This window comes from Anastrepha ludens, chromosome 4 (genome assembly GCF_028408465.1).
Source record: "Anastrepha ludens isolate Willacy chromosome 4, idAnaLude1.1, whole genome shotgun sequence".
In the NCBI taxonomy this organism is placed as follows: Eukaryota; Metazoa; Arthropoda; class Insecta; order Diptera; family Tephritidae; genus Anastrepha; species Anastrepha ludens.
In genome coordinates, this window is record NC_071500.1 from 73607034 (window position 1) to 73621677 (window position 14644).

A 14644-nucleotide genomic window follows, 5' to 3' on the forward strand; every position below is an offset into this window, starting at 1 on the left:
CAATCTCGTGAAAGTTCGAGAAACAGGGATCCGTGGCCTTGAGTACCACGGAAGCTGAGTACATGGCAGTGTCATCAACTGCGAAGGAACCATTGCATTTGAGATTGAGATTGGCTGTGTAATTGTCCAATTGTCCTATATGATGACAATCTCAGCGTCCAGAGCCTAGCTAAAAATCCAGTACAGCAAGCTAGATCAAAGCACATTGACATCAGACAACACTTCGGTTGTTAAGAATGGCGATATAAAATTAAAATACGTTTCAACTGAGAATAGCTGATAGCTGATGTACTAGAAATTTTTCGAAAAAAAAAACATTCTAATTTTATAAAATTATTGAATTTATATAACCAACTGTAAAATTTTTAAACCTATTCACATTGAGAAAGCCATTTGAACATGTAGAACAACATTAAGACCCGAATTGGAGAAGAAACTTGCTCAAACACCCAACAAAGGATGCTATATAAAGGATGGTTAAATTTTAAGGGCCGATGTTGAATGTGAACCACACCTAAACGTCAAGTTTTTTTCTGCATTTCATTTGACATTTTTGAATGTCAGACCAATTTAATTTGAACGATGGGAAGATACACAATCAAGCAACGCGTTAAAGTTATTCAGGCTTATTATGAAAACGGGCGTTCAAATCAAAATGCATATTACGCACTTCGTGATTTTTTCGGTCAATTTAATCGTCCAAATGTGCGTACAATCGGAAAAATTGTGCAAAAAGTTTGAGCAAGCCGGGCCTGTAGGAGATGTGAAAGCACCAGTGCATGCTCGTACAACTCGTACTGCAGAAAATATTGCTGCTGTTCGCGATAGTGTGGTTGAAGAGCCGTCCACATCAACTCGTCGTCGTGCCCAACAATTGCATCTCTCACGCTCGTCGTTGATGAACTTTATGCATTAAGACTTGTATTTACACGCTTGCAAGGTGCAATTGACTCAAGAACTAAAGCCTCTTGACCATTTCAAGCGTCGTCAATGGTCAGAATGGTGACAGGAAATGGCAGCAGTGAATGACTAATTTTCGAAGAAAATCATCTTCAGTGATGAGGCACATTTTCACCTCAGTGGATTCGTCAATAAGCAGAATTGCCGCATTTGTGCGAATGATAATTCAAGAGTGATTGCCGGAAAACCAATGCACCCACAAAGAGTGACTGTTGGGTGCGGTTTATGGGCCGGCGGCATCATTGGGGCGTATTTTTTCAAAAATGAGGCCGGTCAAGCAGTTACTGTGAATAGTGTTCGCTATCGTGAGATGATAACGAACTTTTTATGGTCCGAATTGGAAGATATGGATGTGGACGATATGTGGTTTCAACAGGACGGTACCACTTGTCACACAGCTAACGAAACAATGGCTCTTTTGCGCGAAAAATTTGATCGCCGAATAATCTCATGTCGCGGCGATGTCAATTGGCCGCCAAGATCATGTGATTTGACACCGTTGGACTTCTTTCTTTGAGGTTATTTAAAAAAAAAGGTGTACGTCGATAAACCAGCAATAATTCAAGAGCTAAAGGATGAGATAATTCGACACATTAACGGCATAGAACCTCAATTATGCCTCAGCGTCATCGAAAATTTAGACCATCGGATGGAGGTGTGCCGCCGAGGCCGCGGCGGTTATTTGGCCGATATTTTGTTCCATACGTAATTGAACCATACCAATATTGTCATAATAAACAGAAATGACAATAATTAAAAAAAAATTGTATTTTATTCAAAATCAACACCGGCCCTTAAACCTTTTATATTGTCTTGATATTGTTCCACAACTGGAGGGACCTACAGTTTTAAGCCGACTCCGAACAACACATGATTTTTATGAGCAGCTTTTTCATTGCAGAAACACACTCGTGTTTCGTGCCGAAAATAAGTTATTGATAAGTTCTAAATTTTTTCTTTTCTACAATTTTTCGCTGTCTTTTTGAGAAAAATTTTTTAATGTCTAAATTTTACCGAAAGTTGTCAAATTTTATTTCTGTATTATTTATTTTTTTATTTCTGTATTATTTAAATTATACTGAAAAAAGTACAGTTGTAGGTACAATCATCACTGGTCGGATTGTGTAAAGTGGTGCTTTTCAAATCCAGTCGAAAGCAAGAACTAGCGTATATTTCTTTAATCAATGTACTGTAGGGCATACAACAAAAATTCGGTGAGACCTTTTGTAAATCGTATTTTATAAAAGAAAATTGGGCAAAGTGCTTGTTACTTATAATAATTTTCGTTATTATTTACTTAGCATATGCATCCTTCAAACTTCGATAACCGACAAAAGGTTTGAATAATCTGCAACTCGTATGGCATTCTGTTACATATATTATAACTATGAAAACAAGTATTCTGTCAAAAAATACAGTAATTCTTTGAGTTCTTAATAATAAATATTTTTGTATTGAAAAAAAATATTTTTACTTACATTAACTGGGTATCGTTGCTTAGGTTTCGTGGGATGTAATCCAAATTTGCGTGTACACAGCGAACAGTACGGGCGAAACAGCTACAATCTATGGGGCAACTGTTCGTGCCTATCGTGTTAGTAGAAATTGGGCCATAGATGCAGATCAATGGAATAATTAATAAATACGTCTGACGCATTTTGAAAACTGCTAGCAGCACATGAAAGAAAGTTATAATTATGAAGCAATTCAAATCCGATTAGTTCTTCAAGCGAACGCGTCCGACACTTAAGACGTTCTTGATTAAACTGTGTAAGTAAAACGTGCATTAATGTTTTTATATGTAAAAAGTTGACACATTTGAAACATATTTATATCCACAAGTATAGCTATATGTGCATTATTAGTTATGTATATACGAGGTGTGCTCAAAAAATAAAGTGACGGTTTCAAATATCACGGAGTACATACATTCGGCTTCCGATTATAATTTTTTTTTTTATTGCTACACTCGTCTAGCAGATATATTCACGGTTTCAGCAATATAGCATGTTTAGTTTATTTGTGAGAGGCATAAATAAGGCAAGTTTGGCGTGTTCGGCGATTTTCCGCTACCGACTCTTGGCTCTCCTGGACTCTTCCATTGGGACGATTGAGCTTTGGTTTCGATGTCATAACCACATACCCTTGATTCGTACCAGTTATGACTATTTTAAACAAATGTGGATCACCGTTGACGCCATTCAGCGATTTCTGAGCGATGCCTATGTGATGTTGTTTTTGGTCACAATTCAGCATGCTTGTGCTTCATGCACAAAATTTCCGAAAGCGAGCGTCGGTATTTACATCTTCTCGACCTTCTGTGAAATTTTTTTAACTCAGAGTTCTCTCACCATATGCCACTATCAACATTTCAAGTGTTTTTGAGCTCTTAATTCCATTTTCTACACAAAATGTGATGCAACTTCTTTGATCCATTTGTTTTGATAGCAGTAAATCGCCGAACTCGCAAAACACTTGTCTTTATTTATGCCACAAACAAACTAAACTTGCTATATTGCTGAAACCGTGAACATCGAAAGTCGATGTACGTAGCCCGCGAAATTTGAAACCGTCACCTTATTTTTTGAACACACCTCGTATGTGTGTGCGATACGCAGTATATTTCATGAGGAACATACAATTTAGTACGTTTTGATAAAGAATGGTCATGTGTATGCATATTTTTTGCTTAATTTTACGATAACGTGGAATAAAACTTGTAGTTTCATTTGTGTAGTATGTTTGAATGAATACATATTGGGCTAGTTATAAACATAGCTTCAACCACCGAGCTAACAAGTATATGTTTAATTAATTTATATAATTAAAACGACGAAGACTTTTATGAATAATATTCATTAAATAATAAACAAACTAAATCCTTTAGTCATTCTTATTCTATTATATTTTAGTACAGAAGCTTTGATCCAGCATGTTTTAAACCGAGACCAAAAGTAAGAAAAGCTTAGGAGGACTATCTACTTTGAGTTTAAAATTTGTAGACATTTTGTTTTATACTTCCGGTAAATTGTATCCCACCATAAACATTCCAGCATACATATGTACATATGAAGTAGGTGCTTTGATATGTATTCTAGAGATTGGAAGCATATTTTGGGTACATACAATAAAATTGTAGCCTGAACTTAGTCTAATTTTTGTTCTCAGTTTTTTGAGAGGCCGACATTTTTGAATGGGAACTTGGCCCATATATACATAAATGGTATAAATGTATTGGATGACATCTCTTTCCTTCTTAATGAGCTTTTTTATTCGTTTTTCGATTTTCTTAAAATTGCATTTGTTTGTAAAATAGTGAGTTATACCAGTTTTACGAAGTATAACAGCTTTATATAACCGCACATCAGAGCACTTTACGAGAACTCCGAACTGGCAGCTCTCCACAACGGCAACATCAGCGACCCATTCACCACCAAGGCAGGCGTAAGGCAAGCATGTCCCTGTCGCTCTTTCTCTTCGCCATCGTCCTAGACGACGTTATGGGCGAATTGAACCTGCATAAAAGAGGCATCGTAGGGAGTTTCACCAAACATCTTGAGGGCCTGGAATTCGCCGTTGACATCTGCCTCCTCTCTTCCAAACTCACTAAAATGTAAGGGAAGGCGGACAGACTAGTCACGCTGGCACACACTGTCGGACTGAAGGTCAACATCGCCAAGACCACGGCTATGAGAGTCAACCACAATAAAGCAAGGCCTATAATGGTTGACGGGTGTCCGGTGGAATTCGTCGAAAGCTTCTGCTATCTCGGCTGCACTATCACGGCAGACGGCGGAGTAGATGCATTTTTCAACAAAGCAAGGGCGGTGTTCGGGCGAATGCATACAGTATGGGGGAGTTCGCAAATATCCAGGCGGACTAAACTGCGATTATTCAGCTCCTGTCTGAAGTCTTTATTGTTGTACGGAAGTGAAACACAGCTGGCCTCCAACACCATTACACAGAGGCTAAAACCTTTCGTCAACAACTGCCTCCGCACCATATGTAGAATATTCTAGCCTAACACCATCTGTAACGACGTGTTGTGGAGATCAATCAAATATGGCAAATCAAACGCAGAAAGTGGCGATGAATAGAAAACAAACACCCAGAACCGTGTACGAAGGAAGAGTCTTGCCATTGCCCTATGCTCCCGAGCGGAGTGAACAAGGATATAAAAAAAGCGCCAAATTTGTAACCATTGGGTTATATACATACTAATATTATGAAAAACGGGTCTTAGCTTGCCTAATCCGCAATATTTATATAGTAGAGTAATATATTTATGTATGTATGTCAAACGAAATTGGTCAATAGTGAAATATTTGTGTGGGAAGATTTAATTTTTATATTGACCGCAGCATTGCGCAAGCAGAACGTGAAAACAGTATCCAAGCGGAAAGATGGAGAGATAAAGAATTACGAAAATCAAAAAGTGCATATAGACACACACAAGTATAATATGTATGTACCTATATACTTAATTCTTGCTTGGTTTGCTTTGTCTGTAAAGCCTGAGAAATTATCATTTTAGTGTTCGTTAAGTCGCACCTAGTTTAGGATCTGATAGGTAAAATGTCGCCTTTTTTTGTTTAGCGAATGGAATTTCCGGTGCAGTTTAAATTTTAAAAATTTAGAGTTGTCTGAAGTTTTCCTTTATTTGTGCCCCAAAACCTAGGTAGGTAGGTAAAATGGCAAGAGTACCCCAGGTACACTTCAAGTAGAACTTACGTGCCGTTTTGATACCATAATGTATGTAACAGCACTAGCTGTGAAAAGATTAAGAGAAAAAACCGTCTACAGCCATCCAGTGTTGTTGATGTAGTGGAGGAGAGATCTAGGCTGGAGAATTTCTTCAAGTCATCCCCAAAGGGCACGCTTAGGAATCTCAAATGCCTAGCCGCCAGAGCCGGACATTTGCAGAGAAAATGTTCCACAGTCTCTTTTTCTGCAGGATCCCCACAGCTTCTGCAATAGAGGTTGTACGGAATTCCAAGCTTCTCCGCATGAGTACCGATCACCCAGTGACCAGTGAACACCGAAATGAGTTTTGAAATTGAATGGCGGGGGATTCCCATCACCTTAAGCGTTCTGTTTCTATTGTATTGAGGCCATAGTGTTTTCGAAATAGCACACGATGAGAGAGCCCTTCATCTGTCTTGCGCTTTAGAAAGAAATTGTGTAGTTTTCCTTTAACGACGGTCAAGGGGGCACCGATGTCTGAGAAGAGGACAGCTGGAACCGGTTCTGCCGACCCCTTCCTGGCAAGCTCATCGGCAATCTCATTTCCCTCTATATTCCTGTGCCCAGGAACCCAGATAAGGGAAATGTTTCCTGCACTTTCGAGACGTTTGAGTTCCTCCTTACCGGAGTTCACCAGGAGAGAGCTGCAATACGGCGACGACAGGGCCTTGATCGCAGCTTTACTATCGGAATAAATATTAATGTCTCCCTCCCAACAGCGATCACGAAGCATTTTATATATATACTCGTACATTTAACATTTCTTGACACTTATAACGACAAATATTTTCTCAGTTGTAGATCCGTTAATTTCCAACTGTTTCGTTTGAAATTGGTTCACATTTGTTATGAATATGAATAGGAAACGAGAGTAAAAATGAGGAAATGTACTCTCGATTCGGCGTTGTCATTGCGATGCTGCTACCAATAGTTTCTTCTGTGCCAGTGGACCGTGAAGCCCTGCTTCTGCCAATCGAAACGCAACTACTTTTTTCGTTATTGGCTTTTCCAGGTGGACAAAAATGTTTCGATGGATGTCAGCATCACTCTTCCTGGGATCCTATTTTGACAATCCAAAGATAATCCTTTCAATCTGACTAGTAGTCTTTCGCGCTTTATTTTGTCTGGGAAGGTTTTTTGCTGTTTTATACTTAGGAAAATATTTCGAAGAGCTAGGGTACAACTAAAGTAATACGCATCGTTCTTAAGTATTTTTTAACGGCTGTATATTAAGATTGGTTAGCAATTTGAGAAACCCTTACGCATTAAGGCGCCGTTAGTTTTAAAAATATGCTTCAAAAGACTAGTTCAAAAATATTCGTAAATAAAAAAGAATGTTCATATGGAGCAAAAAATGGTTTATCACCATTAAAAGTTTTGGTGATGCCTTTTAAATCGGACGGAAATTATAGTATTGTGTCATGATTCAATCATTAAAGGTTAGCCTTCTTATTCGCACGTGTTAACATCCCGCTTCGAGTACAACCTCTTCAAAGTGATAAACATTATCTATAAAATATCTTAAAATTTACTTAGCGAAAAAGACATTTTAACGTGCTGAGTATCACTCAGTATTATTGTTTAAAAAAAAAGTAAATAAACAATATATAAAAAAAAGAGGTTGTCTGTAAAGTCGGTTTACTGACGATAGTTTAACATGACAATGTCATAAGAAAATACTGATGGAATGGTTACATTTTTGAAAAGAAAATTTTAATTTTATTTGTTTGATAGATATTTTGTATGGATATAGAGGAAGAGGTAAATGGAATCGCAATTGAATTGATCAAGTTACATTTACACAAACGTGAAAAATTACGAAACATTTACCAAATTCATGAAATATATGTTCAATTTCGATTGTGCGTCAGACGTTAATCAGTCAACAACACTAAGAGGCATCATCATCGATTTCATCATCGTCCTATTCTCAACAGAGAAATGGTTCATTACCATGCACACAGGAAGAAGGAATATGCACATAGTTACAAATATGTGAATTTATATACATGTGCGCATATACATACTTGTTAGTATAACATACTATACAAATCTACATGCTAACCAAACAAACAAACAAAATCGCTGACGTTGCAGCGCGTGCAGAGCTAATTATCAAACCATATTGATCACGCATTCGCAAAAACTGCTGACGATACGTCTGGACATAAGACACCCTTACGCAAAGCCAACGTATTGCAGCTAAAAGTGCAATTCCCACATTCTGAAATATTCGGTCACGTTAAAGTAAACAACTCCACCTGTGGGAACGGCAAAAGCATCAGAGTATCGAGCGGCAACGGCTACATTTAGATATAAGTAGGGTAGAAATAATTAAAAAGTTCAGTTTGTTAATAGCAACTCAATAAAGGAGCATAGCTCCCCAAAAAATTATATTTTTTTACTCTTTCCCAGAGTAAAGAGTTTAACTTACATACATACATATATATGCTCACTCAAGTAGGAGTGGGGGCCGGGGCCGATTGTGCCTCTTTGCCGTTCGTTCCGCGCTCTCGCTTGCAGTTCAAGCAAGGTAACGCCGCATGAGCAAGATAACGACGCATGAGCAAGATAACGCCACATGAGCAAGATAACGCCTCATTTTTTGGTGCGTGCAGCTCGCTGCATCGAATTATAAGACGTTATCACGTCAATAATAAAAAACGAAATAAACAAAATTACAACAAGCAAAATTAATTTGCCAGCGGAGCGCACTCCACCGCGCGAACGAACTACAACGCTAACTACTGCACAAACAACGAAAACAAATCTGTGTTCAACTTTGAGAGTTTACATCTAGAAACAAGAGGAACCATGGCAAAAAGAAGAGAACCAACAGTATCGCTATCGTGAAGAGATCCCTGCAAAACACCTACTTAACAGTTAATCAATATCAAATCGAGACGGTTTGTGAACTATATCTAGTAAGGAATCTGTGGATCTTTTATTAGATACTTACTCTCCTGGTGGTTCAGGCATCCCTGCTGAATCTGTGACCCCAGTGTTGTATCATAACGAAGAGTACAACAATGAACATTATAATAGACCCTTTAACGACATCGTTTCTAAAGCTAAGATTCGATGGGCGATTAATAATTTCAAACCTCTTGGTCGTTTCCTCAGGCTGGCATATATTCCTGATAAGTGGTTTTTATTAAAAAATCAGGGGATATTTCGCAATTCCTTCTGAAAGACTTTAGACCAATCAATTTATCATCGTAATTTCAACTGTTACTCACTTGTGGGTATTATTGAGAAATCTTTTTCGGTTAAAAAATATTCTTTAGCAGCCTTCCTAAACATTGAAGGTGCATTTAATAATATATTTTAATAATATAATTTGTGCGGTGGAGTTCATGTGTCAATTAGACTATTATTACGTAACCTACTAATTAGCGGAAAATAATTTCCAAATTACGAATTTCTTGCACAGCTCGTACAGTGTTCAAAAGAACTCTCCAAGGAGAACTCTCTTATTAATAACCCTTGTGTAGTACCTGGCCGTTAACGATCTGCTTTTGATACTCGATGGTCGGGGCTGTTAAGTAATTGCTTACGCAGATGGCATAGTTGTTATCACATGCGGCAAATATCTTTCAACTACATATGTTTTTTACTGCTCTTAAGCTTTTCTGTTTGTTTGTTTGGCGATTGAGATTCACGATTTTTCTTTTGTGTAAGCTGCTTTTTAAATTATGTGCATGTAGTACTTGCGTGCTTGTTGTTAGTGATACAATCTTGGAGGTGATCGCTGTTGTGGTAGTATACACGGTGGTTGTTGTGGCTGTTGATATTGCGGTAATTATATATTGTCTTCGTGTTGTTATTGTCGTTGTAGTCTTTTTAGTGGATGTCTCATCAAAGTTGGAACAGAATTATAATTTTTTGTTTTTGGTGGTAAGAAAGATGCAATTGGAGTGAATGGGGTAGTACACTGAGGGGTTCAAGGCAGCGTAGCTGCGGGAATTACAGGCGATGCGGCATAATTTGTTTGTTGGTTGGCTATTCAGGCGGTACGAGAGGAGTCATTTTTATTTTCGTGCTGGTTGTTATAAACTAATGCAGTAATTGGCCAGAAATGTACGCACAACCACAGCAAGAGGCCAAAGGTTTTTGTGCAGAATTGGGTGACTAGGTTTTGAGTACCAAATTGAGTTGCATTCATATCAAGGAAGAAATTTCAATTCCGCAGTGTTTAAAGAGATGTGTTGCTTGTTAGGAATTAAGAAAAGTATTAATTGGAGAGTCCCATCGATATTGTGACAAGCAAATCTAAATCTAAAAGGTAGTCATTAAGTAGTTCTTTACAATCCACAAAGGATGAAAGGGATTTCTCCAAAACTGCGTCGTGGAAAGGTTCATATAGGGTGATTAATATATTTAACGATGTAGTTTATCATTACGGTAGTTTGTCATCAAAACTAGATCGGCCCCATTTCGATCGAAGGTTTTGATGTATAATCGAGACGATAAGACTTAAGCGGCGGGCAGTGTTGCGAACGGGAAACATTACGAACCGGCTGGGAACAATAGCGAGCTAATGAGATGCTAAAACAAAACAATAAATTCGTCTTAATGGCGACAGCAGATGGCGGGACAGACCTCATCAGAAGATACGAGCTGTCAGATCTCGAAATTACCATTGTTAATAAACATATATACCTTATATAAGCACAGGTGCATGTGCATAGGGGACTCAGTCGTTAGTTAAACATGTAAGCTAGTAAACAAAAAGTAATATAGTCATTCACTAAAGCAAGCAAATTTGTGACTTTTATTTGACAATGTACTAACCGATCTAATGAGAGATTTATTTTAATTTTAACGTAACAAATTCTTAACAATATGTTAAAGGAATAGTGGCCAAATCTACTTCCAAGATGAAAGCAGCAGGTATCCTAAAAGAAAACACGCACGGTGATGTATCAGTTACTATCTATGGAACACTTGCAAGACGCATCGAAAACAGGCTATCTGGTTCACATTTGAACAAAGACTATAAAGTACGAATAACCGACAGAAGGGATTATCACACCAGGGTCAAATGAGATGATGGTGGTCACCATATTTATTCTAACGGCTCAAAGATGAACAAAGGCGTTAGATCAAGAGTGTACTCGAAACAATTATCCTTAAATTACTTATTTCGACTCCCAGACCGGTATAGCGTCTTCCAAGCTAAGATTTATGCTATAGACAAAACATGGAAAAAGGAAAAGTCTATTAGTTCCGACTTACCTTCAGCATACCTTCCCATTTTTGTTGATAGTAAAGCAGTGATCAAGGCACATCCTCAGCGTGCATCCATTCGATTTGTTCAAGAATGCAGCAGATCGCTTTCGCTCATCCAACCACACAACACCACACTTTGTTGGATCCATGACCACCCGGGAGTGGAGGGAAATGAAAGAATGCATGAGTGTGCAAGGAAAGGCTTTGAGCTTGACCTTCAGCGAGTAGTAAAGGACATAAGCCTTCCTCTATACGAACTGTACACTGCAATTGGCTTCAGCATAATCTCTGACTACTAACTGCAGGTTCCACAAACCTCCGTTCGGAAAACTATCCATCAGCGCAGAACGCTTGACTTTGGAGCCATATATTCCAACGCCTATGGCTTTTGTTGTCTTCGAGCCATATATGTACCAGTACCGGCTACACTCTACAATATTCCTTTCAAATACTGATGTATCACAGTTTATCTTATCGTCAAGTTCAATTTTGAACTTTTTTCTTAAATTGAATAGCTTTAGTAATATCATCCAAGAGTAGCTGGACACCTCCATTGTAGCTAGGCAGGTTCACATCGCCTCCGTTTTGGACGAGTTTATATCCAGCCCCGCCCAGTACACCATCTCTTCGTCAGGTTTAGCGCACTATGTCGCAAAGAGTGTTCTCGAACTTGCCTCTTGCTAGAATTACAACGTCTTCCGCCTATCCTTGACAGCGGATGCCGTTGTTTGTCAGCAAATGAAGCTAGGCTCCACAGAAGGGGTGAAACGACATCCCCCTCCCCCTACGGGCACTCTCTATTTGTTTGTAGTTGGATAGTACTGTCCGCATAGTGCGCATACCCCCGTGTGAGAGGCATTGTGAAAAGCTCCTTCGATATCAAGAGAGGCACAGAGAACTGATTCCTCCCAGTAAAAAGCACTCTGAATCTCTGTATATAGCAGATGCAGCGTAATGTCTGTAGACCTTCCTGCCTGAACGGCTTTTATGGAGAGGTGTTAATCGCAGAGTGTTTGATCTGACTTCATCATCAATAATCTTCTCCATTGCTTTCAATACAAAGGAGGTGAGATGAATCAGTCTGAAGGACTTAGCTATGAGTAGTCCTTTTTTTATTTTTGGTATGAAAACCACTATTACTCTTCTTCACACTGTTGGTATGTATACCACCGAAAAACTGTCTCGCATTATTCCAATGAGATGTGGTATAACTAACTCGGCGCCATGCTAGAGTACAGCCGCGCGGATTCCATTGGCCTCATGGTCTTGTCCGAATTAAAGGAGCTAACCGCCCATCGTATACATTGCTGCATAAACAACAGTTTAGCCACTTTCTTGTCCGATTGGGTCGGTCTTGAAAACACCGTACACGACTTCGGAGTTTGGGTCTCCTTAGACATAGCTTTGCGGAGCCTAACTGCAATTGGGGCTGAGGTGACTTCCTAACGGAGTTTTCTAAAGCTACCCGTTTTGCTTTTCTAATTTCCTTATCATCCGGTGCGTTTGTCTTCATTAAGTTTCCTTCGCACCGCCTTCGCCGAATCGCTGAAAATTTATTCGACCCCCTCGACGAACTGGCTTTGTCTTTTGGTTTGGCCTCGGAACAACTACACGTAAAGGGAACAATAACTATGGTAGATAGATTTATACCTAGCAGACACTTAAACGCGTCCCAGTCAGTTTTCCTCAAGTTCTTCCTCGGATTCCCTTGGGTGACGTCTATTTCCAATTCAAACTGAGTGATCCTGTGGCCCGATAAGGAGAGATCGAAGGAAATCTTCTAGACTGACACCATATTTCAGTCCGTTTGTTACTCAAGCATTTCCTATCTGTTCCTCGTTACGAATGTCCGTGTATACCCAATATTCAGTATATATAATAATATAAACCATCATTAATAATAAATTCCAATAAAAACTCACCTATCTAGAGCTGCTATTTCCCCATCTCTCGTTCTAAACATTGACAGCACATCCAATTAAGAGTAGTAGCCTTCTTTTGCTGCTGTAGCTAACCAGGCTCTGTACCTCTTCTGAAGAACGCTGTTGTTACCTCATGCAAAGTTTGCCGATGCCACTACTCGGGCACCACGCCTGTAAACCACTCCGCGGTATACTCGTCCTTGCAGTCTTCAAGTAGAAAACCCGTCTTAAAATAAACCCCGCAAAAGGCTAGCGGGTGAGTCCACCCTTTGAAAATCTCATCGATTATGGCGCTTAGGGCACAGTAAGATCTTCTTGGTCTAGGGTCTCCACAGGATAGTTCTTGTGAAGCACTGCCAAATGAATGCCTTTGAGAGCGCCCGAATAGGCTTGTAACCCCTTTTTACTGGAGATGGCACCCGCTGTCTCAGCTGGATTACCTCCGATCGGTTACCAGTCCGATCAGAATCAGATCTTGTGCTTGGCAGGAATGGCGGTGGTGATTGCTGATTAGAACCGCTAGATCGATACCTAACGCGTCCTCTAGCAGCTGTTGCTGCTCTACGAGGATCTTCTCGCTTTTTAAATGGATCTAACAGAGCCCCGCGATATGATTTTTGCCAAATTTTTAGGAGCGCCTTTATACAACAGCCGAATTAACTTCCTCGCTGCAAATCACCCAATGGGCGGTGACGCGTAACATCTTGGATTAGGGGATGGCAGCTCTCGGTCATCGTTCTCACGCCGTACCATACTTCAGTATGAGCCATCGCCCAAATGACAATACCCATTGCCTGGATCGAGTTTGAGATAACGGTGCCTGCCGCAGCAGAAGGGCTGTTCAAGCATCCAGAAAGACAAATTGCACAATGGATCGGAAACTACGACTTCGAGGTTTAGCATCGTAAAAGAGAACACAGGAATGCTGATACACTACCTCGGCGATCTTGTGCTATAGAGTGTAAGCACTGTGAAAAGTCTATAGATCCGAGGGAATAGTCGACATCAGATTAATCCGATCATGAATCTCAAGCTGAAATTAGGATAGAAAGTTATGTGGCTAGAAGCATGTTGGGTGCAGTGGAATAGCCTTAAAATAATTGATAGAGTTCTACATCGCGTATGGTAAAGCTGAGACGGAAATCATTCCCATAATCTAATAATAGTTCCATAATTACATCCGAGTTAGAGAAATTCCACAATGGGAAAGGGGAGGTCATTTGGGTATCACTAAAACGCTGGAGAAGTTAAACAGGGGTTTTACTGGGTAAGTTGCAGAGAATCAGAGAAATTACGGATCATTCATCCTCAATGACCATCTTTGGAACCGATTTAAAGCTTCCGGGTGATTTCGCATTCGGGAGGGGTGTCTCTCCTGCAATGCCCAAAGACATTGGGAAACAGGCATAGGGTATATTCAGAAACGCATTATAATGCGCAACGTACTTTTGCAGTGTTGGCAACGCGTTCAGAAATGCAAATATGGCAGTACTGCAAATGCATCGCGTTCCAAAACGCCATTTTTGTATCAAACGTCACGCATTATTTGCAGGAAAAATTTTAATACTGCCGCTGATTACGCTAATATGATGTCTGATGAAAATTGAGTATAAAACTATTTTTTTTAGCTTTTAATGCAAACATATATTTAATATACGTTATTAAAACAATATTTTCTTACATTTTTCTTGATTTTAGCGATTATCTAAGTACATCGGAAGTAAAGTTGCTTCTCAGAGTCCGACTGAGCATGGAAAGTGAATTTGCTTCAGGGAGGAGGAAAAAGA

General features: G+C 39.4%; 1 protein-coding gene across 1 annotated transcript in view; it reads right to left on the bottom strand.

The window, feature by feature from the left end:
- LOC128859799 (peroxidasin) overlaps window positions 1-2714 on the bottom strand; it is a 44833-nt gene extending 42119 nt beyond the window's left edge. The window contains exon 1 of the mRNA XM_054096885.1: window positions 2439-2714. Within this exon, the coding sequence (XP_053952860.1) occupies window positions 2439-2617 (179 nt within the window). The 5' untranslated portion in view covers window positions 2618-2714. The remainder of the gene's footprint in view (window positions 1-2438) is intronic.
- Window positions 2715-14644: the final 11930 nt, after the last annotated feature.